At 39.0% G+C, this 14725-nt stretch overlaps 1 protein-coding gene across 4 annotated transcripts in view; it reads right to left on the reverse strand.

Annotated features, from left to right (window-relative positions):
* Positions 1-14725, reverse strand: part of BCAR3 (BCAR3 adaptor protein, NSP family member) — a 95225-nt gene that overhangs the window by 6272 nt on the left and 74228 nt on the right. For all 4 annotated transcript variants that reach the window (XM_030279179.4, XM_012575185.5, XM_030279183.4 and 1 more), the window contains 4 exons: positions 5030-5158; positions 3509-3951; positions 2833-2933; positions 446-1074 (listed from right to left, as the gene is read on the reverse strand). In XM_030279179.4, coding sequence (XP_030135039.4) covers positions 446-1074; positions 2833-2933; positions 3509-3951; positions 5030-5158 — 1302 coding nt within the window. The remainder of the gene's footprint in view (positions 1-445; positions 1075-2832; positions 2934-3508; positions 3952-5029; positions 5159-14725) is intronic.

Genomic DNA, 14725 nt, shown 5'->3' on the forward strand with positions numbered 1-14725 from the left:
AAGAGCAGCTGGTTTTAGAAGTTTAAATATTTCATTCCGCTGAACATTGTATATAATGACCATGTGGCAACCAGGTAATGTCTGCCTGCTCTTTGCCCTAACAGCTACTTCCTGTCACGAGCAGTTCTCCCCGCAGTGCTTTACAGCATTGAGAGCTCTTCCTCCAATACAGGAGAAAGGCTGATTCATGGGTATGCAGGAGATTTAAAAGACCTGGAACTTCAAGAATTTGAGTCTAAAGTCAAGCATGATGAGAGACCTTTAGTTAAAAGAGTTTGTGAACATTCTTGTTCTCCAAATGGAAAATAAACACCCTAAAAATCCCTGCAAGCAATACAGACATTACATTAGCTGCAAATCTACCCATTATTCTTTTCAAAACAGTTCTTTAAAAAGTATAAACTGGCACAATATAAAATAAAACACATGGTTTTCTTTTTTTTACCTTGCAGTCCATTCTAAGAATATGCTGTGCAATAATCTTTGGGTTATTGTTGGTGAAGAGCTCCTTAACTCTTCTTAACATGGATGTTTCCAGTGGCTTGTTTTCAGGAGGAAGTAGTTTGGATTCAAAATCATTTGGTTTAAAACTAGACACTGTCTCATAAACAGGTGCAGAAAAGATGCTGTCTTCTTCAGCCATCTGAGCTTCTAAAGGATCTGCAGGGTGCATTGTAGGATCATCATCAATGATCAAATAGCTTGTTTCAGAGTTCCTGAATGTTGCCCTCTCCTTTTGTGTTAGATGTTCCACATAGCTGTTTTTCTGACACAAGCATTGTTTTGCTGCTGTAGGATGTCTGGCAGGGTTTAGTTCACAATAGTGTCCTTCAGAGCTGTGGGAAGCCAAAGGAGAATCTGGGAGCTTCATCAGGGGGGCTTTGCTGGGTTTAGGTGGAGGCTTTGGACAGAGCTGACCATCTGATCCTCTAAGTGCTTCCCCTAGCTGTGACTCTGAGGTGACTTTCTGAACAACTGTGGGGCTTAGAGATGGTTCACTGCCTGTTCTAAATGCAGGTGAGCTTGGACAGGAGTTTGCATCTGCTTCAGGTAATCGAGATGGATGTCTTGAACCTGCAGGGGAAAACAGTGTTTTAGAAGGCCAAAATACATACAATTCCTGGTGCCTGTGCCAGTGTTCATCTCCTAATGCTTTTTCCTAAGGATAATATTGACAGATCATGTCAATTATTTGCTGGCAAAATTGTGTATTTTGAGGAATGACCTAGCCAGCAAATTCCATTCACTTGCTGATCCTCCCAAAATCCCAAATACATGGAACAGCTGCACCACAGTATTATTCTGTGGTAATGCTGACAATACTTCAAGTCCCTGCTGCACACATAGGCTATCCTGTCAGAGATGGGTGGCCTCCATAGCTTGGAATAGGAGGTTTCTTTGTAACCTGATCTAGGCTATAAAACCAGCAACTTCCAGCTGTATCACATAAAAGATGAGTCATTTCTGAGAATGACAAGTTTGAGATGAAAGCAAAACTTCCCAAAGTCAAGCCTGAACCTGAACTAAGGTATGGAAGGAATGAACTTCAGAAATGCTAATGTTTTTGTGAAGCAGAGCTACTTGGAAGGGCTAGATCCATATACTTCTGTGTATTTATCCCTCATCCTGTACCCGCTGCATATGCAAACCTCAGCATCTGATACAGGATTGAGTCCTGTGTCAAGACATTTCCAATCTGCAATTCTTGGTGCATTTGCTGGTATAAACAGCCAAGTGGCCAGTTGCATCGTGTGGGTGTTACTGCTTGATTACAGATATAAAACAAAAACTCCAAATCAAAGGCTGTCACCACCCTTAAGCAGTATGATAACAGGACCTGCTCAAAGGATCCTATGACAAAATGCACAGCAGAACCCTTCAGACTGTTGTAGTACCAAAATAAAAGTATCTGCAGCCATGGATTGGAATGATCAATTCAACTACAGAGGGACAGAAACTTGCCTTATAAATATCTGTCCATCCCACTGTCAAAACACAGGATCACACTCTTGCTATCAAAAGACAGTCTCACTGTCTTTTAATATTCTCTTTGTCATGAGAACTCTTCCTACATAAAGAATTTTAACAGTACCGTATTTAAAACGCAGCCTTGGAAATCAATACTAGTTTGTCCACATGGGAAGAGATGCATTATTGCAAGCTTCTATACACAAGTGTGTTAGTATGGAAACAACTGCTTAAACCTTTGAAGAAACTGAGAAATTAAATGCCCCAAGTGTTGTCACACCCTGGATCCCTTGCTTAGGATGACAGTGGCCATAGAACCAGACAGCAGCAAAAGGAACAAAAAGCAAAAGGGATGGAGGGTAGAGAGCGTGAGGAAGACAGAAGAACAGAACTGAGTACAAAAGCCATGGCAGTATTTTTCTCCTAGCGAGGAACATTACCTCATCTGCATAGTTTACCCTGAGAAAATGTGGTTACCAGAATTTCCATTAAACACCACTTCTACTTAAAAATGTTTTGTCAGAAAGACACGAGTGAAACAAGTTGGTTCTTGTCAAGTACAAGTGAAGAAAGGTAATACCATAAAAAAAAAGGTATTAATGCCAACCACAGCTGTCATTTTTTTGGTGTGGAAGCCTGCTGAGTTGTGTGCTAAGGTTCTCAACTGCTTGGTGCATAGTAAATAAAAATCCTGTTCCCATGACTTGAAGAGAAGCAGTGTGTTAACACAGCTTACAGTGGCCATTAAATATAATGTATTTACAGTACTCAGAACATTCAGCAGTCTCACTTTGGTCTGAAGAGTAATAGACCACCTGGACACACACCAATTCTAAGTATGAAACATCTCATTACAAAACATACCTATTAGCAGATAGCTCTCTGACTGGTGAGCCTTTAAAGGGAATCTTTTCTCCAGAACATGATCCAAACTAGCCGGCTGGCTACCACTTTTTTCTTTGTTTCTAGGGTAAACAAAAAATGCAAACAAAAACATATCAATATATGCAGCACTTAAAATACATATCTAACTGCTAGAATATATCATAACCAGTGCAAGGATCATTAGCTTTCCACCTGGGCAGCTTATGATAATAAAAGGTACTTCATTCATTCATAAACTGCTGTTGTAATGGCAGTGAAATGGGCTATATTATGTGTCACCCTCCAGCATTTATGAAGGTATTCCATTTCTAATGGAATATTTGATTTGGACGTTGAAACTAGGATCCGTTATCCCACACTTCTAGTTTTTGTTTCAGGAGTCAACTGTGGAAAAACAGACTTCTCTGGAGCAGCAGCAAGATGTTATTTTAATCCTTTGTCTTACATAGTCAAGATTTGCCAAGTCACTGCAGTGCTGTTGTGCTTCCAGGTCTACATTCAATGTCACTTTGTGGATTTGCTGATCCTTTGCTAAAAAATCAGCAAACCCTCATGGCCTCATATCACATCTCAAATCAGAGTGAAAATTCACATCACCTCCACCAGGAGCTGATGTACTTAATTTCTTTCCATAAGGACAGCAAAATTAAGGTACCTCAGCAGATTTCCTCTGGGCATGCTCTGGTCCGGGTACTGCATGCTGGATATACCAAGACTCAACCTTTTTGCACTTTCCATTTTTCCTTCAGGGGTTCTTGGCTCTTTTTGCTGGACTGGAGTTACACTGTATTTTTCTTCTAGACACCTGAGAGGCACAGTCCTGTTGACAGGCTGAAAAATAATTGCTCCACTCTGCTTTGATATTGGTGTGCGATTCCCAACATAGTATCTGACTAAGCCAGGGACAGTGTCAAAACTTTCCAGCTCAAACTGATACTGAACACGACAGTAGGCTTCATTGAGTCTTAGAACTGTTTTGATGATTTTAAAATGCTGAGGGGTATTTTTCCATTGACAGGTAAGAACAAAGTTCCCAGGACTGGAGAGAGAATCCCTAATCAGAAAGTCTCCATCTCTCTGAACTAGGCCTTCTGCCACCTTTGAGGAAAAAGAATTATATAAAAAAATACTTTCAGAATCAGAAAACAATACATTACAACAAAATATTCTTAAACACAGGAATTAATTTGGCTACTCTGTGAGAATACATGAAGTCACAAATACAAAGCAAAGCATGACGTGTGGTAGAAGAATGATGTCTCCAATTCTTAATTAAAAGCTCATCCCACAACAGCGATCTGAAAGGGCTTCTTGGAAGGAACCAGCAGCCAGAAGCTGACCCACTTTTGTATGTATTTCTTCTAGTATACTAATAGAAAATAAGGCACGAAGGGAAAACAGAGACCCAGGATTTTATGATTTTATGTTTAAAGTATTTGAAAATAGTCACACTGAAGTTTAGAAGCCAATACAAGATCCTGGGATCTACCTAGGGTTGTTACCCTACATGACAGAAGCTTTCTCTTTTTTTTTTTTTTTTATTCTTTGTGAACACTGCATGTCAGAGACACCTTGTTCTTCTGTTTTGAGTTAATCCTCTCATGAGATAAAAAGGATGCCAAGAGCCAAGTGCTGAGCGTGGCAGCTGGGCCGGCCCTGCCCCGGGAATGAGGGAGGCCCGCAGGGGGAGCTCCAGCGGCTCTGGAAGCTCCGATCCAACCTCAGCCTTGCCCTGTCTGTAACTGCGTTTGTAAGGATCAAAATGGGATTGAATGAATTTTGTTGCTGCGCTTTCTTCCTCTCCCCCAAGTTCCAAGTGCAAGAAAGAAAATAAACAACATTTTAACTTTCATTAAGAATACCGAACCAAATTAATGTCAGTGTTCTCTAAACAATATGTGATCACAATATTCTTGTACAAAGCTTAAATTCCATTTCCAGATTTATTCAGTGCACAAAAATCTTAAAATGTATCTGTTTTCCACAAGACTCTGCCCCGAATCCTTCCTCTGCCTCATTTTATGCCAAGCTGTGATAAACACCATAGCTTTCATACAAACAGGCATTATGCTCCTACTAAATTAATTCAGGAATCAGAGATGTGTACAGCACATCAGTGAAATTCTGCTTGTCTGTAAAAGCTCAAAGAACACTTGGCAGTGCAAAGACCACGTACCTGCCGGGGAATACGTCCGTGGTACCAGGCATGGCTACGCAAGTCTTCACTACTCAGCTGCAGCTCTTCCTCTAACTCCTTCTTCAGCTTTTCCGGGCTCTTGTCCATAACTTGCCTCTCCCTAGAAAACTGCAATAAAAGATTAAAAGCTTCAACTGTGCCAAGTTTAGTGATTAACATTTTACCTGGGTTATAACTTCCATCATATGACCTGCACTGGAATGCAGGTGCTGCTTTCAGCAGGCTGGCTTGGCTTTGCTATCCAGATTGTGTTTGCAAACCCCAGCATTCTGTGAGATAACATGTGATTGTTCTACACCGCACGGAACGGAGCAAAGTGTTCTGCCTGTACACCAAACTAATAACGACACACCTACAAAGTCACTTACTTCCTCTTTCCAATAAGAATTCTAACTATAGCCAAAAAAATGGAAGTGAACCCAAATACCCTGCTCCAATATTCATCCTCCTGTTTAAACTTCCATTTTAAATTCAGATGCTTTCCCAGCAGCCCCCTTTGAACCCATCTAGTAAAGAACATTCCAAATGCATCAAGACAGGCTAAGCTGGACACATTGAGTAGTTCAATATTTCTGTTGCCAAAGAACCAATTTGCCAAAGTAAAATTTCAATCTTAAAGGGCTTACTCCTAATGGGCATTAAATTTGCACATCCAAGATGTTCCCTTCCTAAAGGACAAAAGCTCTTGTTGCCCCTTAGCACAAAAGGTATGAGATTTGCTTGAAGATGTCTCCATCACCACTGTACAGCTACTACACAATTTTCTGGAAAATTTCTGTCTTCATCTCTTTCTGGAGCACAGCTTTCATGCTGGCCCACTCTGGCTGGCTAATCCTTATGGATGCAGTTTTGCTAACAGTGAGGTGCAGCCACATTCTCTTTCATAAGCACTCAGAGGAGGGACGTACTTTGAACTTCCTTTCATTCTCCAAGGGCTGGGACTCCAGCCCATCTTTGTTGTGCTGAAAAGTTTCAAAAGCCTGAGAACATGTTCAATACTGATGAAAGAATCAGAGTATACCCTCTCTTAAGAGAAAGACCATTAAAAAAAAAAAAAAAAGAGAGGGATAAGGAGAGAGGGGGGGCCTCCTGCAAAACGCAGCATTTTGCTCCCATGTATTATGGATTTTTTTCTTAGATCTGGATATGAGCCAAAGCTCATGGGTTCCTTTAACTGACACACTGATGCAAATGAGGAACACATGCATTATTTAAAAAAGAGCTGGGAAGGCTTGCCCACCAATTCCTGTTCTTTCCATGAACACTGCTCTCTATAGCTTTTTCTTCTTCACAGTGAATACTCACAGCACCTAACCGTGGGAGCAGGTGGCACACATTTAACACTTCTTTCAACAGCCCTCCCTGCAATTTCAGGCAGACTGAATTACAACAGATTATCAGACAGCAGATTTTTGGTGGAATAATGCCAGAGGAGGCATCCTGCTGCCAAGATAATTTAAACATGCTGGGAGCCCAGAGAAATTCTGAGACAAATTGTCCTCTTCTCTCTGCTTTTCTCAGAGAAAACTAAGGCTTCTCTTAGACAAACACTAGTAGCTCACATAGAAAGGCAGAGGATAAGAACAAGCTGGTAAAGAATCACTTTTCACCTTAGCTTCCCTTCTGTGAACCAGAATAGGTTTTTATTTGTCCATACAAATCTGGTTCAAAATGGACAAGCACTTTCATCAAGGAGCAAATCCTGTGGGTTTTGAATCAACTCCTTCCAAGCTTTATGAGAAGACTGTGCTGTAAGTAATCATGCCACTAGAGAAAGAAGACCTTCACTGAAAGGGCTCATTCATAAACCCACGTACAACATGAAGAGATGAAGTTACTGGATGTACAAGGGGTCACAGAGGAATCTTGGTAAGAACTGAAGTCCAAAAGCATATTGAAGTGTCAAAACATAGTCAGAGAAGGCCAAAAATGCCCCCTCCAACTCCATACCCTTGTGACCTATCAGACCACCACAGGTGAAGGACCTCTGGCACACTATCACTGGTATTTCCCAACTCAAACAGCTGGGAACCCATTTAAAGCTGACTGGCAATGATTGTAAAATTAACAGCCCTTCCACTACCATGTCTTAGAGAATGACAGCAAGTACTGTAGCATCTACACAAGCTGTAGGTAGAGTGAAGAGCACATAAATTGAGCTGAGGCTTTTCAAAAGCACCTTTTCCCCTGACTGCATGAGGAAGTGGCTGGGGAACATTAAAAATACCTCCCTCAGGGTAAACAAAAACATCCAGCTGCAATGGTGTAACAAAATCTTAAAATCATAGCTGTGTGCTTTGCTGATCTTCTAGAGGAACTACTACTTTAACGTGAATTGTATTTAAGGTTTCAAAAGATGCTTTTGACTGAATGGAGATCTTAAAGAACCCAAAGCTACTACAGAAATTGTTACCAACTTTCCAAAAGCATCTCATAGTATCTCAGTGGTAGGCAGAGCAAGTGAAAATAGAACAGACTATGGGATACAAAGGCAATAACTGAATTTGCTTAGGGGAGTTATACTTTTAGCCAACAAAAAGAACTAAAGGATGAAGAACTAAAGACCTATATATGATGAAATGGACAAGTTTCATCCATGGTACTGACATGAATTATCTTAAAAACACCAGGATGATCCACTTAGAGATATACATTAATTACAAATACAGCATAGAAACCTAGAATTTCTTCTGGTGGTGGAATGGATTTTTCATCACTCAAAGGAATTTAATGAGACATATATTGAACTTGAACTACATCTAACAACATAGCAAGAAAAACATTTAAGGAATCCAAACCAACAAAATTGTTAACATTCATAATTACTGGTTTGTTAAAAACCCTCTCCACCATCATCTACCACATGGAACATACTCTTATTGCCAGAGAGGTTGCACATCTCCTGAGATGAAGAAAACATGCTTAAATAACCTTTGTGCAACTCAGTGAAAGAACTCCAGTGGCTAGCACAAATCCCAGGATACACAAGGGGAAAACTGCCTAGGTAAGCAAGTTCGGTAATAGCATGTCTTCCTGGACAGTTTTTTGTTCACTGAGACTGACTTCTTACAGAACCTACTAAAGGAAAATGGTGACTGATGAACTGTCTGTAATCTCACCAGCCAACACCTTTCTGTGCTACACTCTACACCCAAGGCCTCTGCTCTGCAAGAATCTCTGCAGACACTAAGCTTCACATCATGCAAAACTCAAAACTCACTCTAGGCACAGCCTGTGCGAGCATGTGAGCCTGTAAATAAAGAAGAGGGTAGATTTACAACAATTATTAGCTATGCCAGTGGGTTTTCTTTCAAAAGAAAAGGTGACTTATTACACTTATCGGGATGCAGATCCTTCAGCCCCATTTCCCAACAGCACCCAAAAGTTAATGGGCAGCAATGGTAGGCTGTAAATTTGCACTAACTTCATAGAGACAAACTTCACTTAGTACTACCTCTTTGTTTTATTTCTTTGTCTAAGACACTTTTTTGGCTCCTACTCAATGACAGAAAGAAAGCTGAATTTATATCTACAGCTAGATAGTGAAGTGGACGGTAAAAATTTTAAAAATAATCTAGGGAAAGATGAAATACTTCCATGCAACAAGGCATGGTTGGAGCAACACAGGGAAGCTTCCAGTTTAAGCACTTTGAGATCTTTAATAGTAACAACCCTGTCAGATATCCCTGGAATAAAAAGGCAAATCAAGTCATCAGTCACTGTTTTTAAATACAGATGCTTTTCCTGGCCTACAAAGAACTCCCCATAAGTGTGTGCTTTCCAGAACTGTTTGTTCACATTTTAGTTGCATTGTTTCCAGTCCTGGTGCTATTTTAAGATATTTCTGCCATGATGAGCTTTTGTGAACAGACCTGTTTTGTGAACAGGTCTTTAAAATAAAAATACCTAACTACCTAGTAACACAATATTATCACCCTCTGGCAAAAATCCTCAAGCCTACTTACATACACTGTGGAAAGCCTAGAGAGCCAAGACTTTATAAGGAAGGAAAATATTTCAGTCAATAGTTATAATCTAAAACTCCTTGACAGTTTATTATTTTTCACAAAGGATTTCTACTTCAGGGCCATTAATCTAATGGCAAACCGTGCTTACAGATGTAACAAGCTATCCATAATGTTACATATTATTTCACTTTTTTTCCCAGGCAAAGGTTAATCTAGCATACCAAAATCTGGAAAATATCAAAGTTTAAGGAAATAAAACATCAAACTATGATCTCATTTAGGGCAAATTTGAGAGGACTTGACTTACCTACCACAATATGCTGCGCCTCTGAAATTTGTGAATGTATTTTAATGGGAATTCAACTCAGAATAATCTGCTGCTTATGCATCCAAGGGGTTACTTTCATGCGAGTGTTTGGCATTCTTCAAAGGCAACTTGCTATACCAAGACTTGTGTCAACCATCCTAATGGAATTTATCACATTAGATTGTGCTGAATAATCTACTGTATGAGGTAGGTAGTAAACAAAGAGAAGTCCCACAGTTATTTCTGTATTGTTATTAATTAATTTCTCTCTAAGGTGATAATGTGTTTGGTTTATTTATTTTTTTTTTAAATTTATGTGTTTTAGGGTTTTGGTTTAGTTGTGCATTTTTTTCTTTTTTTCTTTTTTTAAAACAATTTGAATTATGAGGGAAAGGTTTTTAATTTTAGACATTGTTTGGAAGTGGTCCAAAATCTGTCATGCTAGAGCCCCTCATTCAGCTCAGATGAAGCCAAAATTCACATCATCTCTCTTTGTACCGTTCTGGCAAAGTATTATTACACAAAGCCCAGCTAAGGCCTGTTACGGGTACAAGACTAAAGGGGACCACATTCCCATCCAGTCTCAATTACTTCCTGGTGCTTTACACAGCTCTGCCAGGTGACAGCTCAATGAGCCCAACAGGAAGCCTTGGAACCACCTGATTTCTGTCGCCTTGAAGGTTTCAGGAAAAAAAGAAAAAGAGATGGTTATTAGGGATAAATGAGAACAGCTTTGTGAAAACTGAAGTGTGATCTGAGGAAGAAAGTCAAGTCCATACCTTTCCCAAAATTTTAGTACTTTGTTTAAAGTTTTAATAAATGTGCTGTTTCCATTTAAACCAAACATATTTAAGATTTCTTACAAATCCATCTTTTCTCCAACACTGGAGGTCTGCTATGTTTGCTTAAGTACACCATGAATGTCTGAGCTGTGACTTTCTGACTGGGTAAAATCACTAGGTCCTACAAGCCTCCACACAATTGAGGAGATGGGAGAAACTTTGTGATTAATGAAAAACTTAAATTTTGTGAGATTTACATAGCTTAGCAAAGTGGATAATTTAACAGAAAGACCAAATGACAGAAAATATGAAGGGGATGCTGAGGCAAGAACAGGAAACACCAAGAGGGAAGACAAATATACAAAACAAGAAAGAAGGGACACACAGGGAACACACAGACACCAGGAACATCTGGAAAAGTGAAAAATAATGAAATTTCTCTAATTCCAAGCCACTAGAGATAAATCAACTTGTTAATATAGAAAATGAACATTTTATTGTCAAAGTTCCAGTTCCTGATCAATATATAATTCACTGGCTGCAGAGATCCTTTCAGTGATTAATCCTGTGCCCTTGTGATCCTAACCAGACTGCCTGTCACTATGAATACAAGCATTTAAAAATATACAATTACATGAATTTATAATGAGTCCAGTGTATATAATTTCACTTATAACTCTACTAACTGGCCACCAAACACAACATACTTGCACTGAGCATTTACACGTAGAACCAAATGCTCCAATATTGTTCAAAAACATTCTTGTCAGTCTTATTGTCTCCTGTACAGAAAAGCAGCATCATTGACCAAGGCCTTACAAAACAAAAACAGACAGTGATATCTGAATAGTTTTTGTTTGAGAAAGAACTAACTGGAAAAAGGGAATTTCTAAACACAGGAATCCATTTTCTGATTGACTTGGAAATTGAACCATAGCTGCTGGAATATTCTTCACAGAGGCAGCTTTCCCTAACATTCAAGAGGGCACAAACTTCACGCAGGACTATAACAAGTGCAGTGTTAAGTAAGAGGAGGTACAGAATGGGTGATTTACTCAGAGAGATTAATTAATACAGTAGAATGGTAATTTTGAAGCCACCAGATTTCTGCATGCTTCTTCAGGTAACTGGTGACAATTTTTGAGGTTACTGTTGAAAGGATAACAAATTATCATGAAAACTTTCCCCAGGACTTCAATGGCTCTTTAAAATCATATAAACTCCATCACGATAATGTTCTCACTCTGTTGCTATGGACAACAGAAGTTGCCTGGCATTCACAGGAAAGCAGCCAATTTTTTCTGGTTCTAGCTGTTACAGAGTTAATTTCTTCTCAGTAGCTGGTACAGTGTGGTGTTTTGTTTTCAGTATGAGAACAATGCTGACAACACACTGATGTTTTGATTGTTGCTAAGTCATGTTTATCCTAAATTAAGGACTGATTTTGTGTCTCATGCTGTGCCAGTGAGGAGGTGCACAAAAAGCTGGGAGGGAGCACAGACATGACAGGTGACCTGAACTGGCCAAAGGGATATTCCACACCACAGAACACCATGTGAACACCATGCCCAGTATATAAAATGGGGAATTACCTTGAAGCAGGGCTGATAGGAGTTCAGGGACAGGGTCTGACACAAGTCAGTGGGTGTGAACAACTGTATTGTGCATCACTTGCGTTTTTTATCTCTTTGTTACCATTATTTTTACTAGTATTATTATATTTTACTTAATTTCAATTAGTAAACTGTTATTTTGTCAACCTAGAAGCTTTAGTTTTGATTCCCCTCTCCATTCTGCTGGGGTGGGGTGGGTGAGTGGCTGTGTGGTGCACAGCTGCCAGCTGGGCTCAAACCATGACAACTAATAAGCAAGATACTTGTTTAGAATGAGGGAACTAAAAAAAGCCTTTTAGTGCAAAGATCAGTTTAATGTTAAGTGAAGGTAATGGGAAAACTTAATTCTAGTGGATTCAGCAACCATTTTCCAATACACCACTACACCTGTAACAAATCCTCACATTTCTATGTACCATTCAGAGCGAGGAGCACTTCATTTCTGGAATACAGACCTTGAGAAATCCTGAATTGAGTGTTAGTCAAATCATAATCCCTCACTCAGTGACCCTAAAGATTTGCACTTCCAACTGCAGATTATATTAGCTGTTATGTAAGGAATTTTCTTTTGTTTTGTTTTAATCTGAGACATACCTAAATAATAGATACCTCCAAGAAATTAAATGCATATATACCTACTGAAGAATATTCCCGTTCCCATCAAACAGAAGCCACTAACAGAGCACCAGTGGAACCTGTGCTATCTACATATTTATGATAGAAGATAATCAAACTCTTACTACAGTGTAACTTTAAAATTACCATGGGAAATTGAAAAGAATTTTATAATGTAAGTCTCATCAAAACTCAAATTCAGCAACAACACAATGGGAAATTAAAGTTCAGCGAGCTATACAAAATTTCACATAATTTTGGGCAGTCAGTCTTTTCACATCTGCCTCTCTCCAACAATAACAAATCTAACATTGAAAAGGCAGACTGATAATGCTGAGTGGTGATTACATGTAACTCACGTGTTATCAAACCCAACTGCCTCCACACACATGCTGAAACTGGATATATGAAGCCTGAGGATGCCAGTGAACAGATTTAGATCATTGCACACTGAAGAAATATTAATTAAGATCTACTATCTATAAAAAGTGTTTGCAATTCACCCAAGATAAGAGATGGCACTAGCAGCAAGTAGCTGCTTATAAACGGCTTCTTATGCATGTCACATTCACAGCATTAGTACATTACTCACTGATGTGCTACATCAATGTGCTGGAAGTTATAAAACTTGGCAGTCCTGATAACTGGAGTGGCTTTCCCCTTTTGTGCAGCTTCAGCTGAGGGTGAATCATAGCAGAGAATTAAGAATGAAAATATTTGAACTTCAAGGCCCTTCCCCCTCTGACCATGACAACCATACTGACTAGTACTGAAAAAACCCTTTCTTGTGGCGAAGTTGATTTCATTAATTTAGACCTCCACATTTTTTAAGTCACCATTTATCATTGATTTAGTCTTAATTTACTTATCCTCTTCTGAAAATTGCAAATTTAAAGAAAAATATTTTGGCTTGGAAGTGGCGCAAGTCACAGTTTAGTGTTTGCTCTTCACTTTCTTCTTTATTAAATACAAACAGGAGCCCCCTTGCCTTGAAGTTTCTTTATTTCCCTCAATGTAAAAGCTGACCTTGACAGTAAACAGCTATAAAAAACCAAATGGGATCATTAAAGGTACTGACATATCATGACTGAAGAATGAGTTGATCCAAGTTCAGATGTTCTGCACTGATCATTATATTTTCTATTAAACAAAATATCTGCTGTTGAGACCTCAGTTTCACACACTAAAAGGAAATGCCACAAAATATGAGTGCTCAAGTGCTGTAACTGCTTCCTGCGCTTTGGTGGGACACAAGGCATCTCTGAGCTTGGCCACAAACTGCTTTCAATTCAATTGGATAGCATAATAAATTTAGCTCAATGCAGAAAAAAGTCTGAATCTCTCAGGGGTAGTTGAGAACTTTGGTGTCCTTGTTTATGGATCAATTTGGTATTTCTTTTAATTTGTAATTACTATTAAAACCAAGTATTAATGTCATCTAATTACACAAACTGATTTTGCTAGATTAAAAAAAAAATTTAAAAACGGATGACTTCATTTCATACCATCTTATTGTTCATACCATCCTAGGTCCTTTAGCATTTCACAGAATCCATACCACTGGGCCCCAGGGTTCAGACCTTACTTGATTTGACCACCAGCTGTTTCTATACCTAGGGCCACTTTCTCTTCAGAAAATGCACCCCAGTTCCCTACCATCCAAACTTCTTCAAATAGCAGTTCATCAAATATAACTATTGCTAAGTCTGCATACTGGAACACATGCATTCAAATCTATTTTAAATGCTGCAAATCTCTTTATATAGAACATTATTTTTGAAAGATCCCAACTGTAATTTGTTTCTACATAAAAGGTTTTATTTTTCACCGTCCATACAGCAAACACTATTAATATTTCAGTTTCTCTAGAGACTATATGGATTAGACTAAATGGAAAGTTGCCATGACAACAGCACCGTTATTTTAGGTATTAGAAATTCATGCCAAGTTAAATAAAGGGCACATACATGGTCAAGAACAAGTTTTCTAAACTACTCTGAGAGCCAACAATAAACTCCAATGTCATTTTAAAAGTTCTAGAACTGGAGAATTAAGCCTTAAAACAAGAATGAAAATAAATTACAGCAGAATAGAGCATCTTTAGCACTCCATTGTGCTGATAATTGCTGATTTCTGTCCCAGTCAGAAGTCCATCTGACCAGAATCACCTTTTCAGAGTGCCCAAAAGACGGAGCTCCACACTCCACATTCAGAAATAGGCAGGTATAAGGCTAAATCACTGAAGGTGAGAGAAGGAGACAGCTGTTCCCAATTTTTAAGTGCTTCCATCAAAGTTTGAAAGCTATGGTCAGAAGACAGCAACCTTCACATCCTTCCTCACTGCAAGTGTTCCACGGTGTTCAAGAACAATTCAAATGTTAATCTTAAAT

This window comes from Taeniopygia guttata, chromosome 8, assembly GCF_048771995.1.
Source record: "Taeniopygia guttata chromosome 8, bTaeGut7.mat, whole genome shotgun sequence".
NCBI lineage: Eukaryota > Metazoa > Chordata > Aves > Passeriformes > Estrildidae > Taeniopygia > Taeniopygia guttata.